The sequence below is a fragment of the Macrotis lagotis genome, chromosome 4 (genome assembly GCF_037893015.1).
Source record: "Macrotis lagotis isolate mMagLag1 chromosome 4, bilby.v1.9.chrom.fasta, whole genome shotgun sequence".
Taxonomy (NCBI): Eukaryota; Metazoa; Chordata; class Mammalia; order Peramelemorphia; family Peramelidae; genus Macrotis; species Macrotis lagotis.
In genome coordinates, this window is record NC_133661.1 from 277,699,880 (window position 1) to 277,720,714 (window position 20,835).

Below are 20,835 nucleotides of genomic sequence, written 5' to 3' on the forward strand. Positions count from 1 at the left end.
ACCTTTCCTTGGGTGCCTAATTATCAGTAGCAAGCTGGCTGAAGTAGAAGAGGAGGCAGAAAAGTAGTGGCTTGTTTGGTTTCCAGGTTGTTGTTGTTTTTAATTATAGCATAGAAAGGCATCATATATTTGTTTTCCATCATTTAATCAACTCTGTAATTAGCTGTTGTGATTATAATCCCTGTCAGCTACAATCATAGGCTTTTAAATCCTGTTCTTTTTTTTTAAAATCAGCATAATATTTAAGAAAAGAAAAGCCCCAACAAGTCTGGTTGTCTACTTCTGCTTGAGATTCCTGGAAACTAATGGTGTGATGGGGCGGGGCAATATGTGATTAGGTATATATGTTTAAGGAATTAACTAGACACCAAAAGTGGTATTTGGATCTGGAGCACTGAGAGAAGGGAAGGGCACAAACTGGGACACACTCTCTCTCTCTCTTTAAAGCAGGAATACCAGAGAACTAGGCCCATCCCATATCAACCTCCAAAGTGCTTGACTTTTTCCATCACTGGAAACATTTAAATGTGCGTGCAACAACTTCTGGCCCATTGGCCATATTGGTCTGGCATACCAAGGCAATTGCAGGCAGGATTTGAAATTCAACAAATCTAGGAGCTTTTTAGGTATAAATTAATTGTTTGAAAACACATAACCCATGATGATGTTATATAAATATCCATATGGTCCTTGGCAGAGGATGGGGATTCCAGATTTTTTATCTTCCCCTCTCAAAAGACTTACTTGCCAGGCTTATCCAGGAGCCCCCCTGCAGGGCACTGACAGCATAGGAGAATATATTCCTGCAAGGCCTGCTGATGAAACATCCAGTGACTCATACTAAGGGCAGGATCACCTATGGAAAGGGGAAAGAAAGCCTACATTAAATCAGACAAAATGATTACAGTAATAACTATTATTTAAACTAACCTTAAAAATGGGGTACTGGGGAGGCTTAACTGCTTTCACCTCTAGCCCACTCCAGATCTTCTCTGGAATCCTAAATGACCCAAACAGGGTACACTGTAATGGCAGCACACTCACATCATCAATATTACAGTATCAAGTCTGATGAGCAATTCCATAGTTACTTCCAGGCAGTAAATTATTCTTTTGGTTTCATCTTACAATGTTAATTCTCCTTCCTTACTTAATCCTATTTTTATACCTGGGGCTGTTCAGGATCTTTCATTCTAGTCCTCTTAAGAAATCTTTTTAGTGCTTCTGTGTGTCTTAAGTGGTTTCATCTACTATGCTCTAATTAGCTACAAGAATTCTTAGCAGGAAGAAATGTGATTTTTATCTCTCTTTCCACTTCCTAATAAAGTCTTAATTTTTTAAATTAATTTTTTCCCCTAAAAGGACTAGATTTTTTTTCCATTTTTGCTATTTATTTACTTAGCTCCCAATGCAGGTAGGCATTAATTTTCAAAAATAAATATTGTTTTAATAAAGCACAAATTAATTTCAAAGTATATGGTTATGAATTTTCTCCATTGAAGAATGCCAATGTATATCTGATATTTTTTAGTTAATTTTTTTCAATCAGCAAACACACACCTTCTGTTCCTCACAGTACTCGCCAATTGAGAAATAAAAACAAAGCCCCGTTACAAATATATGTAGTCAAGGGGCAGGTAGGTGGCACAATGGATAGATCACCAGCCCTGTACTCAGGAGTACCTGAATTCGAATCTGACCTCAGACACTTAATAATTACCTAGACATGCGGCACAGGTATGTACAATATTGTTGTATTCAATAATCCAAAACAATTCCAAAGGACCCATAATTAAAATACTATCCATCTCCAGAGAGAGAATTCAAGTGTAGACTTAAGCATACTTTCTTGTATGTGTTTGTATTATATACTTGTATTTTTTTGACATGTGAAATATGGAAATGTTTTGTATAACTTTTTATGTATAAGCAATGACAGATAGCTTGCCTTCTCAACAGATGGGGTAAGAGGGAGAGAATCTGGAACTAAAATTATTTTTAAATGTACGGTAAATATTTAATGAAAGAATAATACACTTAAAAAGTAAATAAGTGAAAAAGGAATACTGCTGTCCCTGAATAAAATTGTTATTTTACTCATCAGCACAGATTTCACTGATTTCTGAAATTATCACCTTTACTATTTCTCAGAACACAATACTATTATTCTATTATATTAACATATCATAACTTACTCTGCCATTCCCAATTCATGGACACTTTTTTCCAATTTTGTCATCAGAAGAATTATATCTTTGTACATTCATGGAATTTGTTTTATGACTAAAACCTCCCTTAATCTTTCCTCCAAGTCTCCCTTCTCCATTCTCTTCTTTATCTCCTATTTCTGTATTGAATAAAATGTATTTCTGTAATAAACTCTGTGTATATGTGTGTATTCTCCCCTTCTTTAACTGATTCATCAGATGAAAGTAACGCCCATTTTTCTGTGAGCCACTCCTCCCACCCCTCCCATCTTGTTTATAGATTTCTACTTGTGTACCTTGATTATGTGAGATAAATTTCACTAAATTTTCTCTCCCTTTTGCCACCAGTGTATGTTTCTTTCTGTCTCTTTCAATTCTTCAAGATCATCAAGATTTAACAGAATTTATGCTAGTCTTTATGTACAATTAGACTATGATTCCTGATGATAAGGTTCAGAGGGGACATATCATTTCCCCTATAAGAATATAAGCAACTTATCCTAGTCCCTTAAGACTGTTTGTTTCATGTTTAGAGTTCTGCATTTCTCTTAACTCCTTTGATTGAATTTTGAAGTTTCTGCCCAGCTCTGGTCTTTTCATCAGGATTTCTTAGAAGTTTTCTCTTTGATTAAAAATCTATTTTTTTTCTCATAGTATTCATTTTACCCAGTTTTACTAGGTAAATTATCCTTTGCCTTCCAAGTTCTCCGCTCCTTTACAAGAGTGAATATTAAAGCATGTGTGATTCTGACTGTGGCTCCTTGGTACTTGAATGGAATTCTTTCTTACTTCTTGCAGTATTTTTTCTTTGACCTGGAAAGTAAATTTTAATTTTAATGTTCCTGGTAGGTTTCATTTTGAGTTTTCTTTCAGTAAGTATCCAAATAATTCTTTCTATTTCCAATTTGCCCTATGGTTTTAAAAGATCTCAGGCATTTTAGGATTTTTAAAAATATGACTAGGTTTTTTCAAATGAAAAAGGATTTCAGGTCATCCAATGATTCTTCTTTTTTTAAAGTGAAACTTTATTTTGTTTTTCCAATTTCCAAAACTATGGCAGTTTTTCAATATTTATCCATTTGCAAATTTATGAGTTATGCAATTTTCTACAACCCTACCCACTGCCCACAGTAGTGGACAGTCTGGTAAATGTCATACATGTACATTTGTGTTTAACATATTTACAAATTAGCCATTTTATGTAAGAGGATTTAGAACTAAGAGGAAAGAAATAAAACCATGAGATAGAAAGGAAAAGTGAAACATAGTATGCATTCAGATTCTGTAATTTTTCTTCTCTGGATGTGGATGGCATTGTCCATAGAATGTCTCTCAGAGTTATCCTTGATCTCTTAACTGCTGAGAGGAGCTGAATTATAGTTGATTATCTCACCATGTTGTGTTAATGTGTACAATGTTCTTTCTCTTGGTTCTGCTCGCTTCACTCATCATCAGTTCATGTAATTCTTTCCTTGCTTCTCCAAAGTCCGACTACTCGCAATTTCTTATAGAACAATAGTTCTCCATAACAGTCAAATACCATAATTTGTTCAACTTTTCCTCAATTGATGGACATTCCCTCAATTTCCAATTGTCTTTAACACTACAAAAAAGAGCTGCTACAAATATTTTTGAACATGTGAAATTGTTCTCTTTTTTTATGATTCCTTTTGGATATAGGCCTAGTATTGGTATTGCAGGGTCAAAGGGAAAGATCAGTTTTATTACTCTTTGGGCATAATTCCAGATTGCTCTCCAGAAAAGCTGGATCAGTTCACAACTCCACCAATAGTATATCAATGTCTCAGTTTTCCCACATCCTTTCCAACATGGTTCACTTTTCTTTTTTGTCATCTTAGCCAATCTGATAGGTGTGAGGTGGTATCTCATAGCTGTTTTAATTTGCACTTCTCTAATCAATAATGCTTTTTCATACAACTATATATAGCTTTACTTTCTTCATCTGCCTGTTGAAATCAACTGGGGAATGACTTGTAATCTTATAAATTTGATTCAGTTCTCTAAAAATTTTAGAAATGAGTCCTTTATCAGAAAACACTAGCTATGAAAACTGTTTCCCAGCTTTCTCTTTTTTTTTTCAAATCTTGGCTGCATTGGTTTTACTTTTTATTTTTTTTGTTTGTTTGTTTGTTTTTGGCAAGGCAATGGGGTTAAGTGGCTTGCCCAAGGCCACATAGCTAGGTAATTATTAAGTGTCTGAGGCCATATTTGAACTCAGGTACTTCTGACTCCAGGGCCGGTGCTCTATCCACTGCGCCACATAGCCGTCCCTGTTTCATTATCTTTCCAGGGTTTTTCCTCTACCTTTCTCTTAGCTTGGGAAATTGTCTTACGAAACATTTCCAGCTATTCCCCTGACACAAAAGGGTCAATGACAGAGTGCCTAAGCTTTTATAGTTCTCATAATGAACCACTGTGTGAATTTTAATAATTGTGCCATCTATCTGGTATGTATATAGATAGATATAGGTATGTAGATATATAGATATATATAGTCCCTGATACTCAGGGAGGCTGAGGCTGAAGGATTGCTTGAGCTCAGGAGCTGTAAGCTATAATAGGTCTAAAGTTGATTAGGTATTAAGTCCTGAACCAGAAGAGAATGGGGGTTTGGGGGTGGGAAGAGAAGTAGCAAGCTGCCTAAGCAAACGTAAACAAAAAGAGAGCAAGTCAAAACTTCCATGACAACCAGAAATGACACTGAGTCTTCCTAAATTTCTTGTGCATTTTTTAATTTTAATCATTGAAGCCACAGGTATGAAAATGGCTCTGTGAACAGTATTGAAAAAAATTGGTCACAATACACAAAACATAATTGTTTACAATGGATTCTTACTGCAGATCCTGTTACAAGTATAAAATAACTTAATTAGATAAACTATATCCTATAGCTGTCAATACTGTACTCCATATCCATAAGAAGAAAATTCATTGATACGGAGCGAGATGAGCAGAACCAGAAAAACATTGTATACCCTAAGAGCAACATGGGGGTGATAATCAACATTGATTGACTTGCTCATTTCATCAGTGCAACAATCAGGGACAATTTTGGGCTGTCTGCAATGGAGAATACCATCTGCATCCAGAGAAAGAATTATGGAATTTGAATAAAGACCAAAGATTATTACTGTCAATTTAGAAAAAAAAAGTTATATTATTATGTAATTTTACTATCTCATACCTTATTTTTCTTACTTAAGAATATGATTTCTCTGTTATCACATTCAACTAAGAGATATAACATGGAACCAATGTAAAAACTAACAATGCCTTCTGTGGAGGGTGGGAGGTGGGGGGAGGGAAGTAAGAATGGGGGAAAAATTGTAAAACACAAAATAAAATCTTTCTTACAAAAAAAAGAAAATTCAAATGACAGAAAAACTATGATTAACTAACATGACTAATCTGTGCCAATATAATAAATATGAAGATGCTACTTATTAATTAACAAAGAAAGAAGAGATAAAGAAAGTCCAGTTAAAAAACTAGACAGGCACAGCCAAGATGGAGGACTAAAGGCAGGGACTCCCCCAAGCTTGACTCCAGACAACTCCAAAAACCTTTAAATAATGACTCTAGCCAAATTCTAGAGTGGCAGAACCCACAAAAAGACTGAGTGAACAAGGTTCCAATGCAAGACAACTTGGAAGATCCACAGGAAGGGTCTGCTACACTAGACTGAGAGGGAAGCACACAGTAGCCTTAGCCATGCCAGAAACAGGAAGCTGAGGGGCTGAGTTAGTGACAGTGGTGGCAGTTTCCAGACCTCTCAGCCCAGGGATTGCCAAGGACAATTTGGAAAGGCAGGAGGAAAACTTTGCTACAAGGGCTGAGATTGGAGCACAGCCCAGCACAAGCTTCAGCAGTGTAAACCAGACCCCACCAGACCTGCTCCTTTCTTTATCCCTGAGGCAGGATTCTGTGGCCTTGCCCATTCTCAGTGATGTGTCACAGTCTGGGGACCCCAATCTCAGGAAGAGGAACAGAAACATAATAGAGCTTACTGACATGACAGAGCAGGGATACTCCTATAATTCCAGGGCAGAAAGGTGTGCTTGTAGTCACATACAGACCAGAACACAAGCAAGGAGAGCAGTCATATCCACTCATAAAAGATTTTAAGAACTGAAAACTTGCAAGTCCCTAGAAGTATCTAAAACAGCTGCAAAAACTCTCATAAGTTTGGGACAGCATGTCCCCCACCCTGGAAGCAGAGCCCTTCCTTAACAAGAAGTTATAATCAAGTCATAGGATGGGGAAATGAGCAAACAACAGAAGAAAAAAATCCAATTACAGAAAGTTACTATGGCCATTTGGAAGATCAAAATACATACACAGATGAAGATAACAATGTCAAAGCTTCTACATCCAAAGCTTCCATATGGGCTCAGGCTATGGAAGAACTCAAAAAGGATTTTTGAAAATCAAGTAAGGAAAATTTGGAAGAGAAATGAGAGGGATACAGAAAAATCATGAAAATCAAGTCAGTAGCTTGGTGAAGAAGATATCAAAAAAAATATGAAGAAAATAATATCTTAAATACCAGACTGGACCAAATGTAAAAAGAGTAACAAAAAAGTCAATGCTGAGTAAAATGCCTTAAAAAGCAGAAAAGGTCAAATGGAAAAAGAAGATACAAAATCTCAATGAAGAAAATTTCCTCTTAATGAAAAAAAGTGCAAAAAAAGGGGGGGCTTAGCCCTACCTGATCTATAAAATTATATCATAAAGCATCAGTCATCAAAACTGTTTGGTATTAAGGAACAATTGGTTGCAATTCTACATAAACTCTTTGGAAAAATAGGTGAAGACGGAACTCTGCCTGACTCTTTCTATGACACCAATATAGTGCTGATACCTAAACCAGGAAGAGTTAAAACAGAGAAAGAAAATTATAGACCTACCTCCCTGATGAATATAGATGCAAAAATCTTAAATAAAATCTTAGCAAAACAATTACAACAAGTTATTACTAGGATAATACATTATGATCAAGTAGAATTTATCCCAGGAATGCAGGGTTGGTTCAATATTAAGAAAACAGTATAATTAATTATATCAATAACAAACCTATCAGAAATCATATAACTAAATCAATAGATGCTGAAAAAGCTTTTGACAAAATGCAGCACCAATTCCTACTAAAAACACTAGAGAGTGTAGGAATAAATGAACTGTTCCTTAGAATAATAAGCAGTATCTATCTGAAACCATCAACAAGCATTATATTCAGTGGGGAGAGGCTAGAGGCATTCCCAGTAAGATCAGGGGTGAAACAAGGATGCCCATTATCACCACTACTATTCAATATTGTATGAGAAAGTTTAGCTTCAGCAATGAGAGAAGAAAAAGAAATTGAAGGAATTAGAATTGGGAAGGAAGAGACAAAACTCTCACTTTTGCAGATGACATGGTATAACCAGAGAATCCAAAAAAATCATCTAAAAAACTACTGGAAACAATAAGCAACTTCAGCAAAGTCACAGGATATAAAATAAACCCTCATAAATCCTCAACTTTTCTATATATGACTAGTAAGATATAGCAGGAAGAGCTAGAATGAGAAATCCCATTCAAAGTAAGCTCAGACAATATAAAATACCTGGAAGACTATTTGCCAAGGCAGACTCAGAAACTTTTTGAAAATGATTAAAAAACACTTCTCACACAAATAAAATCAGATTTAGAAAACTGGGCAAACATCAACTGCTCTTGGATAGGTAGAGCTAATATAATAAAAATGACAATTCTACCAAAACTAAACCACCTGTTTAGTGCCCTACCAATCAAAATTCCAAAAAATTAATGAGTTAGAAAAAAGTTGTAAGAAAATTCACATGGAGATATAAAAAGTCAAGAATTTCCAGGGATTCAATGAAAAAAAAGAACAGAAGAAGGTGGCTTAGCCCTACCAGATTTAAAATTATATTATAAAGCATCAATCATCAAAAAAAGTTTTTGAGGGGAAGAATGTTTTAAAAAGCAGAATTGGCCAGATGGAAGAGATAAGAAAGCTCTCTGAGGAAAACGAATCCTTCATATGTAGAATGGAACTAAAGGAAGCTGTTGATTTAAGAGAAGTCAATACACAATACTTCAACACCAAAAGAATGAAAAATTAGAAGAAAGTGTGAAACATCTCACTGAAAAAACAACTGATCTGGAAAACAGATTCAGAAAAGATAATTTAAAAATTATAGGGATACTTAAAAGTCATGATCAGGAAAAGAGTCTTGACATCATTTTTAAAGAATTCCTACAGGAAAATTGCCCTGATATCCTAGAAACAGAGGGCAAAATAGAAATTGAGAGAGTCTACCGATCTCCCCCAGAAAGAAATCCAAAAAAGCAACCCCCAGGAATATTATAGCCAAGTTCCAGAACTCCCAAGTCAAAGAGAAAATATTACAAGCAGCCAGAAGGACACAGTTCAAATATCGTGGAGCTGCAGTCAGGATCACACAGGACTTCGCAGCAACTACATTAAAACCTCATAGGGCTTGGAATATAATATTCTGGAAGGCAAAAGAGCTTAGAATGAAACCAAGAATCAACTACCCAGCAAAACTGAACGTCCTCTTCCAGGGTAAAAGATGGACTTTCAATGAACCAGGGGAATTTCAAATGTTTCTGTTGGAATGGCCAGAGCTGAACAGAAGGTTTGATCTTCAAATACAGGACTCAGGTGAAGTAGAGGAGAAAGGGAAAATATGAGGGACTTAATGATGATGAACTACATGTATTTCTGTATAGAAAAATGATACTGATAATACTCATATGAACCTTCTCATTTAATAGAGCAGGTAGAAGGAGCATGTATAGATGAAGCACAGGAGAAAACTGAATTTGAAGATATATTGTGGTGTAAAAATGGAGTCAATAGATAAAAGGAAAATGTAATGGGAGAAAGAAAAAGGAGAGGAGAAATAGGCTAAGATATTTCATATAATAAGATTTTTCTTTATTACAATTAGCTATTGCAATGATATGGAAGGGGGGAAGGTGAGGAGGAATGAGGGAATCCTTGCTCTCATCAGAGGTGGCTAGGAGAGGAAATAGCATATATACTCAATGGGTTATAGACATCTGGAGTAAGAAAGAGAGGAAGGGGAACAGGGGGAAGGGGTTGCTGTGAGTGATGGAGGAGAGGATGGACCATGGGGGGAGAGTGGTCAAATATAACACATTTTCTTCTTTACTTCTTGCAAGGGGCTGGGAGTGGATGGCCTGTCTGGGACCATAGGGCCAGGTGGATGCTGGGCCTAAGAAATGGTATGTGGGCTTGGGGCCTCTTGGCCCCAGGCCAGGGATCTGTCTGCTGCACTACTCAGCTACCCTACAGCAGAGACAGAGTGAAAGGAGAGAAAATATAGTTCATGGTAGTGGAGAAATACGAAAGGAGGAAGTTGCGATCAGCAATGGCAACAGTGGAAAAATATGGAAGTTAACTTTTGTGATGAACTTACCATAAAGAATGTGATCTACCCGCGACAGAGCTGGTGGTGTTGGAACACAGACTGAAGCATATTTTTTATTATTATTTTTTTGGGGGGGTGCAGAGCAAATGGAGCTAGGTGGCCTGCCTGGGGCCACACACCTTGGTGATTGTTGGGTGTCTAGGGCCAGATTTGGACCTGGGTGCCCCTGGCTCAAGGGCCAGTGATCTGTCTGCCACCTGTCTGCCCCTACTATAATTATTACTATTTTATTTTATTTTGAGGTTTTTTTTTTTGGTTTTTTAGGGCAATGGGGTTGGGGTGGCTTGCATGGGGTCACACAGCTGGGTGATTGTTGGGTGTCTGGGGCCGGATTTAGACCCGGGTACTCCTGGCTCAAGGTCCAGTGATCTGTCTGCCACTCGGCTGCCCCTACTATTATTATTACTATTTTATTTTGGGTTTGGGTTTTTTTTTTTTTTTGGTTTTTGTAGGGCAATGGGGTTGGGGTGGCTTGCACATGGTCACACAGCTGGGTGATTGTTGGGTGTCTGGGGCCGGATGTGTCCACTGTGCCACCTGGCCATACCTACAATTATCATTATCATTATTATTATTATTATTATTATTAATTTTATTTTTATTTTTTCTCTCCCCTTTACTTTATAGCTCATGTGGGTCTATATTTTTTGGGGGGAGGGGGTATTATGTTTACTCTTAAGAATATTTTAGTAATGTATAAAAAAATTATTTGTACAAAATAAGAATAAATAGAAAATCAAAAAAAAGAACAAAAAAACGAACAGCCACAACAGCAAAATCCCACTATATATATGAAAGACCAAGGACTATTAACTTTAATTTAGAAAAAAAACTCATCTTATTATGTAATTTTGCTATCTCTTATGCTTTATGTTTCTTCCTTAAGGATATGATTTCTCTCTCATCATATTCAATTTGGGTCAATGCACACCATGGAAACAATGTAAAGACTGGCAAACTGTCTTCTGTGGGGGGTGGGGGGAGGAAAGCAAGATTAGGGGAAAAATTGTAAAATTCAAAATGAATAAAATCTTCAAAAGGAAAACAATTAAATAAAATGCTACTGTTGTTGTAGTATAAATTACTCTTCTGATTCTGCTCACTTCACTCTTTGCATCAGTTCATACAAGTTTGACCAGGTTTCTCTGAAGCAATTTCTTTTGACATGTCTTAGGACAAACAGAACCCCATTACATTCAAATGCTAGAATTTGTTCAACCATTACCCAACGGAGGAGCACCCTTTTAGTTTTCAATTGTTTGCTAACACAAAAAATATTTTTGTACACAGAGGTACTTTACATCTTTCTTTGATTCTCTTTGGGGTATATTAGCTATATCAGGGAGTCAGAGTATTCACAGTTTAATAATTTTTGGTCATAGTCTCAAATCATCTGCATTTCTGCTTCTGAAAATAAGTTGTTCATATTGATACAGGGAGTTTTGGACATAGGAGATGTTATTAGAAACAAATTTTGTGGAAGGAAAAATATTATCTGTGTTGATCTGGGGAACTGTACTGTTCAAAGTGACCCCACTGTTAAATGTGAGTTCATCAAGATGAGAGTGGCCTTAGCTCATTCTCCTTCCTTTGGTTTCCATTTTATCTGACCTTGGCTATTGAGAAGTCAAGGTTTACAATGGCATGAGAGAAAATAATGTGTTGGATTTAGAGGTCATGCATCTTGAGACAGGAAAGACCAACCCAAAGCTTGCCTATTGGAGAATACTTGGAACCAGGTGCTGGACCATTCCCCAAGAGGTCCAACCTTCTACAGAAGAGCATTTAAGGTGCATTAGAAGAGAAGCTAACTCTCTCTCCTTTCAATTTTAAATTGGGAACACAAATCCCCAACAACAAGATCTGAGTCATTTATTTGTGGAGGAATGGCTCACAAATCCGTGTCAATTCCCTACATAGCTTAACTATCAGAAATCATACTACAATAAAATTTTAGATCACTGGATCATAAATCATGAAATGAAAAAGACCTCAAAAGCCATCTAGTCCAAACTGAAATAAATTTCTTTTTTTTCCTTTCCCTTCCATCCTAGAGAAGATGGCTACCAATAGATGTGTGTGTGTGTGTGTGTGTGTACTTCATTGGTAAATAGTTCATGGTCTCATTATACTCAAAGTCCAAGGTATCTGAGTGAGAGTTTCCCTCTAATTCAATGAAAAAACTTTTTTTTTTTAGGTTTTTGCAAGTCAAAAAGGGTTAAGTGGCTTGCCCAAGGCCACACAGCTAGGTAATTATTAAGTGTTTGAGAACGGATTTGAACCCAGGTACTTCTGACTCCAGAGCCAGTGCTTTATCCACTGTGCCACCTAGCCACCCCAATGAAAAAAACTTTGATGCAGCAATCTATAAGCAAAGGAATTAAGAAAAATCCTCTAAAATGTGAGCTGATAATATGATCATTATTAAGTGGCTCTGCTTACCCTTCCTCCCTACCAAGAAAGACTGTCATAAGTCTGACTTACTTCAGCTCTCTCCAGATTTTTTTTGGCAATCACAGAATGACTATATTTACATATCTGAAATGTGTTTCCATATAGAGAACCTCCTGACAATATGTCAAAAGACCAAAATTCTCAATACAAAAAAATTCTAACTAGCATGAATATCAAAATACTCAAATTCGTGTTTTTTCATATATCTACTATTCCACAGAAAAAAAAAATCTTCAAAACTCTCCTCACTTCCCTGTGAGTAAAGAAGCTAAGGAGTAAATATGTGTGCCAAGCTCATATTGACACATCATCAAAGAACTCTTTAGAACAGAAATACAGATCTCTATATTCTGGATCGAAAGGTTTCTAAGAACTCTATCTCTGTGTTATGGAAAACCTTGACTGAACACAACAGCATGTGAGAATGGGAGAAAATGTACAAAATCTGTGTTTTTGGTCCAACTTGGGAATCAACTCTTTTAAGATATTAATCAATTTCCAATTATTCTGACTAAAATAAAATATTCCCTCTTAGAACCTGAAAATAATTCATACTGTATTTAAATAAGATATTGGAAAATTGGAAAATTCCCCCCCCTTAATCCCTCTTAAAGGGATTCTTCTTCATATGTCATCCCATTTTACAGAAGAGGAAGCTGACATTCATAGAGGTTAAGTGACTTGTCCACCATCATCACATAGGAAGAATATGAGGCAAGATTCAGGTCTTCCTTTCCCTAATTCCAACTCTTCATACACAATTCTATCCCTGCCTTATGATAAAAAAAGCAAATTCTCTTCCTTCTTCCTCATTTCAACAATATGTCTCCTATTCTCTACATTTCCTTTCCTCTCTTATAATATGGGACCAAACCAAGTTCTGGGGATCCTCTGTTTATCTTTCTTTACTCCTTTTATAACCAGAGAAACCAGTGGCATTTTGAAAGAATGCTTGTCTATTTAAATGTAAGCACTTTAAGATTTTTTTCCTCTTCTTATCACTCAAATGTATTTATTCGTTCACCTTTCCAGAATTCTTTTTTCTCTTGTGTTTGTATTTCAGAGATTCTACCCAGCTTGTTTTTCTTTTTTTTAATTTTTATTTATTTATTCTTATTTTGTACAAATATTTTTTATACATTACTAAAATATTCTTAAGAGTAAACATAATACCCCCTCCCCCCAAAAAATATAGACCCACATGAGCGATAAAGTAAAGGGGAGAGAAAAATAATAATAATAACAACAACAACAACAACAACAACAATAATAATAATAATAATAACAATAATAATAATAATAATAGTAGTAGTAGGTATGGCCAGGTGGTGCAGTGGACGGAACACCGGCCCTGGAGCCAGGAGCACCCGAGCCCAAATCCAGCCCCAGACACCCAACAATCACTCAGATGTGACCCCATGCAAGCCACCCCAACCCCACTGCCCTGCAAACCCTCCCCCTAAAAAAAGACCCAAAATAAAATAAAATAGTAATAATAATAGTAGGGGCAGCAGGGTGGCAAACAAAGCACTGGCCCTGGAGCCAGGAGCACCCAGGTCCAAATCCGGCCCCAGATACCCAACAATCACCCAGATGTGCAGCCCCAGGCAGGCCACCCAGCCCCATTCACCCTGCACCTCCCCTCAAAATAATAATAATAAAAAATGTGCTTCAGTCTGTGTTCCAACACCACCAGCTCTGTCGTGGGTAGATCACATTCTTTATGATAAGTCCACCACAAAAGTTACTTCCATACTTTTCGACTGTTGGCATTGTTGATTGCAACTCCCTCCATTTGTACTTCTCCACTACCATGTATGCTATTTTCTCTCTCCTTTCACTCTGTCTCTGCTGTAGGGTAGCTGAGTGGCACAGCAGACAGATCCCCGGCCCTGGGGCCAAGAGGCTCCACATACCATCCCTTAGGCCCAGCATCCACCCGGCCCTATGGTCCCAGACAGGCCATCCAATCCCAGCCCCTTGCAAGAAGTAAAAAAAGAAAATGTGTTGTATTTGACCACTCTCTGCCATGGTCCATCCTCTCCTCCTTCATTCACATCCCCCCTTTCCCCCTGTCCCCCCCCCCTCCTTCTTACTCCAGATGCCTATACCCCATTGAGTATATATGCTGTTTCCTCTCCTAGCCACCTCTGATGAGATGGAAGACTCCCTCATTCCCCCTTGCCTTCCCCCCTTCCATATCATTGCAATAGCTCATTGTAATAAAGAAAAATCTTATTATATGAAATATCTTAGCCTATTCCTCCTCTCCTTTTTCTTTCTCCCATTACATTTCCCTTTTTTCTATTGACTCCATTTTTATACCATATTTTTTTTTAGGTTTTTGCAAGGTAATGGGGTTAAGTGGCTTGCCCAAGGCCACACAGAGCTAGGTAATTATTAAGTGTCTGAGACTGGATTTGAATCCAGGTACTCCTGACTCCAGGGCCAGTGCTTTATTCACTACACCACCTAGCCGCCCCCATTATTTTATCTTCAAATTCAGCTCTCTCCTGTGCTTCATCTATAAAAGCTCCTTCTACCTGCTCTATTAACTGAGAAGGTTCATATAAGTATTATCAGTATCATTTTTCTATGCAGGAATACATGCAGTTTATCATCATTAAGTCCCTCATATTTTCCTCTTCTCCACTCTCTATGCTTCACCTGAGTCCTGTATTTGAAGATCAAACCTTCTGTTCAGCTCTGGCCATTCCAACAGGAATTGCCCTGGTTGCTGTGAGCCACGGCTCCCAGCACCCTGGGGCTGCCTCTGGGAGGCTGAAGTTCCTTCGCTCTGGTGGCCACACAGCTAGCTAATTACTAAGTGTCTGAGAATTTGAACTCAGGTCCTCCTGACTCCAGGGCTGGTTCTCTATCCACTGTGCCACTTAGCTGCCTCGGTTTTAATAGACTTGAAGAATTTTATTTTATAATTTCTTGAAAGGCAATGTCCAGATCTTTTGTTTAGTTCTGGTTTTCAGGTATTCTGATTATTAACTTTCTTTTCCTCATTATGTTTTCCAGGTCAGCTAATTTTGACAGCTGATACATTTTCTTTTATTTTTTCCAATCTTTTGATTTTTAATATTTTTTATTGTCTCATAGAGTTATTGAGTTCTGATTACTCCATTTTGTTTTTAAAGAGTTCACTACTTCTGTTAAGTTTTTCCACATTCTAACTTAATCTATTTATTTTCCTTGAAATTTTTTCCCCTCTAGAGCTCTGATTTCATTTTTTTTAACCACTTGCTTAATTTGTTTCAAATACTCTTGTAGTCCTTGTAGTCTGAGATTTTCCTGAATTTACCTTGTTGGCTTTTCTTAATCCATAGAACTTCTTTACTTTTTTAAATGATACTTTTAAAAACATATTTGGCCCTTAATATTTTAAATTTCTGGATTGGGGCTTTGTACTAAGTTAAGACTCTGTTCCCTTCCATATTGGTGGTTTGGCCTGCCCTCTCTGTAGAATGGATGTAACTAATTCTGCTATCAATGGTTAAGATCAAGCTCTACCTCTACAAAAATTCCTGGCTTACACAGTTCAACTTCTGATGACTCCTCAGCCCTTTCTCTGTCTCCAGAATCAAGAACTGACTGATGGTTCCCAAAAGGTTTCTATTAATTGCATTAATAATAGGTCTCCTGCAAGATCCAGATGCATTATTACCTAGATGCTACAATCACTCCTTCAGTTGATATAACAGACCTCTGTTTAGGAACATGCTACCTGGGTACTGGGACTTCCATGTCTTCTGGCCTGTCTCCACTCAGAACGTTTTCAGGCTTCTGGCTATCTTTTCTGTACTGTTCAGAACTGGATGGGGAAGCTTAGAGGTATTTTGGTTTTCTTTATTCTGGTGAATTTTTGGAAATTTATTGGAATATTTGTAAGAAATCTGCACTTCCCTACATCCTATATATCACCATGTTAACTAGAAGTCCATTCACTGCATTTTTAAAATTATTACTACCAAGTCTCAATTTTGTAGCCAGTCTTGGTCAACAGGAAAAAAGTCTGTTCTTACCACATTTGTTTTATCTGCTACTTAAAAACCTTCTCAGGGACTGAATAATTTCATTTCTTCCCCTCTTCCTCATGGGCTTTCTCTTCCTACATAATTCTTAAGCATCACTTGATAGAAAACTGTTGCTTGAAACTAAATTATCATGATAATCAGTAATTATTATTTTACAAGAGGAAAGAGGACCAGCCACTCCATCTCATACAGAAACAATATCATCTGTGCAGGATTAGAAAGGTAGATGATTCTATGTCAATCTACTCAGAAAAGAAATAACTAAAGCACAATTTAGGCTCCTCAAACTACAAAAACCACATTAGGTACCTTACTTGCAATGTCAACAACAGAGTATATTAGCTATAATATTGGCACTGGAATCAGGAAAAAGATATAGGCTGAAATAAATCTTGCTTGTGATAATTTACTAACCTGTGTGACCATAGGAGAGTGACTTTACCTTTCTAAGTCTCAGATGTAAAGGGAAGTGCTAATAGCTATGGTACCTACCTCACAGAGTTGTTGTGAGGTTCAAATGACAATCTGTGAACTTTATCCAATAATATCCATTATTACTATTCCTCAAGGCATGATTTACTTATGTTTCATTCACAATATCTAAGTAGATATATCTCATTTCAGAGCACCTAAAAAGAGCAATATGGATCTCTCAAACAATTATAACCTCATTAATTTATCTAGTTATGGCAGCTTTGCAACTTACTTGCATCTTGTACTCACCTTGAGCATGTAGTGCTCGGTGGAGCAGTGGCAGTAACCCTGCCTGCCAGAAAGAATAACAACCATCTACCAACTTGTTGCATCGGCCCTGAAATCCACCTTCAAATCTCATCTGCCGGCTTGTCACCCATTGCTGAGAACAAGAAACAAAAAACGGAGTTGGTCACATAATCATGTTAAATATTGCCAGAAGTCATGAGTCCAATGGGTATGTCTTAGGAAAACGAAGGAGCTATTTTCTGAATGCAGTTACTTGACACCTTTATTGAACTCAGGACACTCACTGAAATATAGGGTACTAAATATGAACACAATATGATAATAGTCTTTGCCTTTAAAATGCTCCAAAGAAAAATCTATGGTCACCCCTTTGGCAATGGATACATTCATATCCTGACTTCTAATTGACTATGGCTGCAGCCTTGAAGTTATATACGGGCTCACTGACTGATGACTTAACAGATCCAAGGAGGATCCTGAATAGCTGCATCTATTCTCCATGGAATTCACACAAGCATACTCTTTACTGTATTCAGTGCTATAAAATGTTATGATGTTACGCAAAAACAGGAAAAAGAACTGAGGCGTTCCCAATACCTAGACAATAAGTTGCTACTGCTTCCATTTATTCCTTTTGAAAGGCTAGCTCTTACTATAAAATTGAGTCCTAGAGGAGAGCTTTAGACTAGTAGTTTATGAGTTGAGGACAAATGTTTTGTTAGTTTTCAACACAGTTGATTAATGCTTATTGTTAAATTCTCTGAATTAATATGAATTCATAATATAGCATTCAAACCTAAAGTAGAGATTACACAAAAAGGTACTTACTAACAAACACTTCAGGTTTAGGGACTTCTCCTTCTTGAGTATGACCAGTGCTGCCAGTCCACAAAAAGTATAGCCACCATGGGCCTCCATGCCTGGCACACCACCAATTCCACCTTCCCAGTTCTGACACCTAAAAAAAAAAAATGAATAAAACAAATAAAGGAGTAGTCAAGTACACCTAATTGATGCCACACATTCACAAAATAAATATCTTTTCTTCTAACAAATAATGAAATCACATAAATTAAATTCAATGGCCACAATTTAGAAATTAATAATATCAACAATATCACCTGGCTCTACAATCACAGGAACCAGAAGGCCTTCTCTTCACTCTGCCCATTTTCCACCATTCCACTGTATTTGTATTTCCCATCACCACCAGCCCTTTTCTATCCCAAGAAATAAGAACTATAATCAATACTACAATTGCCTCTCAAAAAAAAAAAGCACTTCAACTGACTGCCCTATTATTATTCCCATTCATTGTGATTTCCCAGGCTCAAACTTGCTAGCCTGACCACCACTTTCTTATATATGCTGTCTTCCCCATTAGAATATAATTTCTATGAAAGCAGAGACAGTTTCAATTTTGTATTTATAACTCTAGCATTTATCACAATACTTGGCATACAGTATGTGCTTAATAAAGAGCTTTCATTCATTCACTAAAAATAAGTTATACAAGATCTCCCTCCCCCACCAAAGAACTCAAGGAACTATGGCTGAGCTTTAAAACATTTTACCAAAACTAATAAAAACTATTCAAAATTTTAACTTCATTGGTCAGTTCAACATGGTTCTTACCATGTTTACTCCATCTTTACTTCCATATCTTAAAATTCCCTTGATTCCTTCAAATGAGGTTAAGGCATTACATTAAATAAAACAGTCATAATCTTTAGCAATGAGTTGTCCAAGAATACCTCATGAGTGTCAAGAATATAGTGGTTTGGGGTTCTTTTTAAACAAATTTTATTAAATCACACAGCGAGTTACTGTTTTACTTACCTTGCTATCCATTCTGCAGTACCTTCGAAGAGTTTAGGTGTGATGATGTTAGTTAAGGAGGCAACTGAGGCAGCACAGTAAGCACTTCTAGAAAGGTAGAAAGAGACCAAGGGTTCAATTCTAGAGACTATTTCACTCAGTTTCAGGTTCTCTTCCCAGTAGGTGGTAATTGTTAGATAATGCAGCCTCCCTACCTGGCTCCCCAATAGCAAAATCTGGCATTCTATTCTCAGCTTCCCATGGCAAGTTTATATTTAAAAATATAATACAAATATTGAATCCATGTCAGTTTTATTCTGTGATCTATAATAACTTCGAATCAGTCATCAACCTTTCAATTCAACTATATTCAAGGTACAAGTGGTAGGTTCTGGTAATCCAAAGACAAAAAATGAAAGTTACTTCCCTCAAGGAACTTAGAATTTACTGGGAGAACTATTTCTGGTATCAGTTTTAGTTTATAACATATACAACTGATAACAGTGGTATTTTTCACCAAACTTCATTGTACCAATTAAAAATTTTTCACTATTTTGTTTATGCTGTTCAAGATAAATTCAGTATGAGAACCATTACATACTAATTATTTTCTTTAAAAAAGCCCTTCTTATAATACATATATATACATACATACACACACACACACACACACACACACACACAGTCAAGTAATATTAGAGTGAAGCTGAGACATTCAATTGAATACTTCTTGATCACTAGTCAATTTGTTTAAACTTATTGCAAAGAAGTCAAACAAGTGATTTAAGGGATATATAAAAACAAGCCAGCTTAGTTAAGTCCCTGTCTCATCAGGAACAGAAACTTTGACTCTTTAGTGAAATCTTAATCTGAGATAAAATAACCCCTTTAGGAAAGTCCACAAAAAGAAGTTACATGGTTTATTCCCTTCTAAAGTACTTAGTAGGGGCAGCTAAGTGGCTCAGTGGAGAGAGCACCAACCCTAGAGTAGTCTTAGTCAGTTAATTACCTAGCTCTGTGAACTTAGGCAAGTCACTTAACCCTTGTCTTGCAAAAAAGTCAAATAAATAATAAATGAGGATAAAGTACTTAGAAGATTTACTCATCTACATCAAAACAAAAACATCAATCCATCAGACTCTCAGTTTTCTTCTTAAAAGGCAAGAACATGAGGATACAGAAATATCCATTTACCTCCTTCCAGATAACAGCAAATATTATCTTTGAAATTTGTTTTCAATAGCATACTCAACTACTGAATAATTTTTATTAGTATTGCATACCCAAAGAAATAGAGTATGAAGTTCACCAGTGAAATAAGTCATATTAGGGAAAAGGGAAAATATTAAGCAATGGAACTTGCTAAGAAGGCTAAAATTTATTTGGGATCCTCCTGAGTTTCTGAAAGGGTCACTAGACTACCACAGTTATAAAAGAATTCACATAATCCTTTAAAAATAGGGTCTTTAAAGAGAAAAAACAAACTACCACAGACCCAGAGAAACTGGTGTAAGAATTATAACCATACTTATTGATACTCTGGGCCAGAAGACAGATGAACACAAGCTTTCATATTTCAAAAGGGGCAAAAATCTCTTGAAAAGTAATTATAGATAATAATTCTCAATACTTCAGTCTGGCCTAATTCCTCTCATAATCATATTTTATTCCATTAGCTCTAGTGTCAAAGATCACTTCTACAATCAATCCCAGTTTTTCAATATGATCTTTTCAATAATCTAAACCCTAAACTTTGTTTCAGAGAAAATAAAAATTGTTTCCTCTCATCACACTCATATTCCCTATTTCACTCTAGAAGGAGAGGATCAGGGAAGTAAACAGAAGTATCTCCCTTCCATTATTTCATAAGGACATGCAGGAACCAGACATTATTCTCATGAATACACAGGAAAAATCATTAGATATAGCTTTATATCTATTAAAAAATTTCTATATATTAAGAAATCCTACAGTAAAGTTCCACTCCAATATGGCACTGTGTGAGACAAATGTAACACTTAAATAAATTTCAGAGATTTCTCAAGGTATGAAGAGAAAAAATTTTATTCATTTCTTGAGAAACAGGCC

General features: G+C 36.5%; 1 protein-coding gene across 2 annotated transcripts in view; it reads right to left on the bottom strand.

Annotated features, from left to right (window-relative positions):
- The window catches only part of FNTB (farnesyltransferase, CAAX box, subunit beta), a 93,467-nt gene that overhangs the window by 3,206 nt on the left and 69,426 nt on the right, over positions 1 to 20,835 (bottom strand). For both annotated transcript variants that reach the window (XM_074236110.1, XM_074236111.1), the window contains exons 7-10: positions 18,769 to 18,855; positions 17,758 to 17,887; positions 16,930 to 17,062; positions 745 to 856 (exon numbers count right to left, since the gene is read on the bottom strand). In XM_074236110.1, the coding sequence (XP_074092211.1) occupies positions 745 to 856; positions 16,930 to 17,062; positions 17,758 to 17,887; positions 18,769 to 18,855 (462 nt within the window). The remainder of the gene's footprint in view (positions 1 to 744; positions 857 to 16,929; positions 17,063 to 17,757; positions 17,888 to 18,768; positions 18,856 to 20,835) is intronic.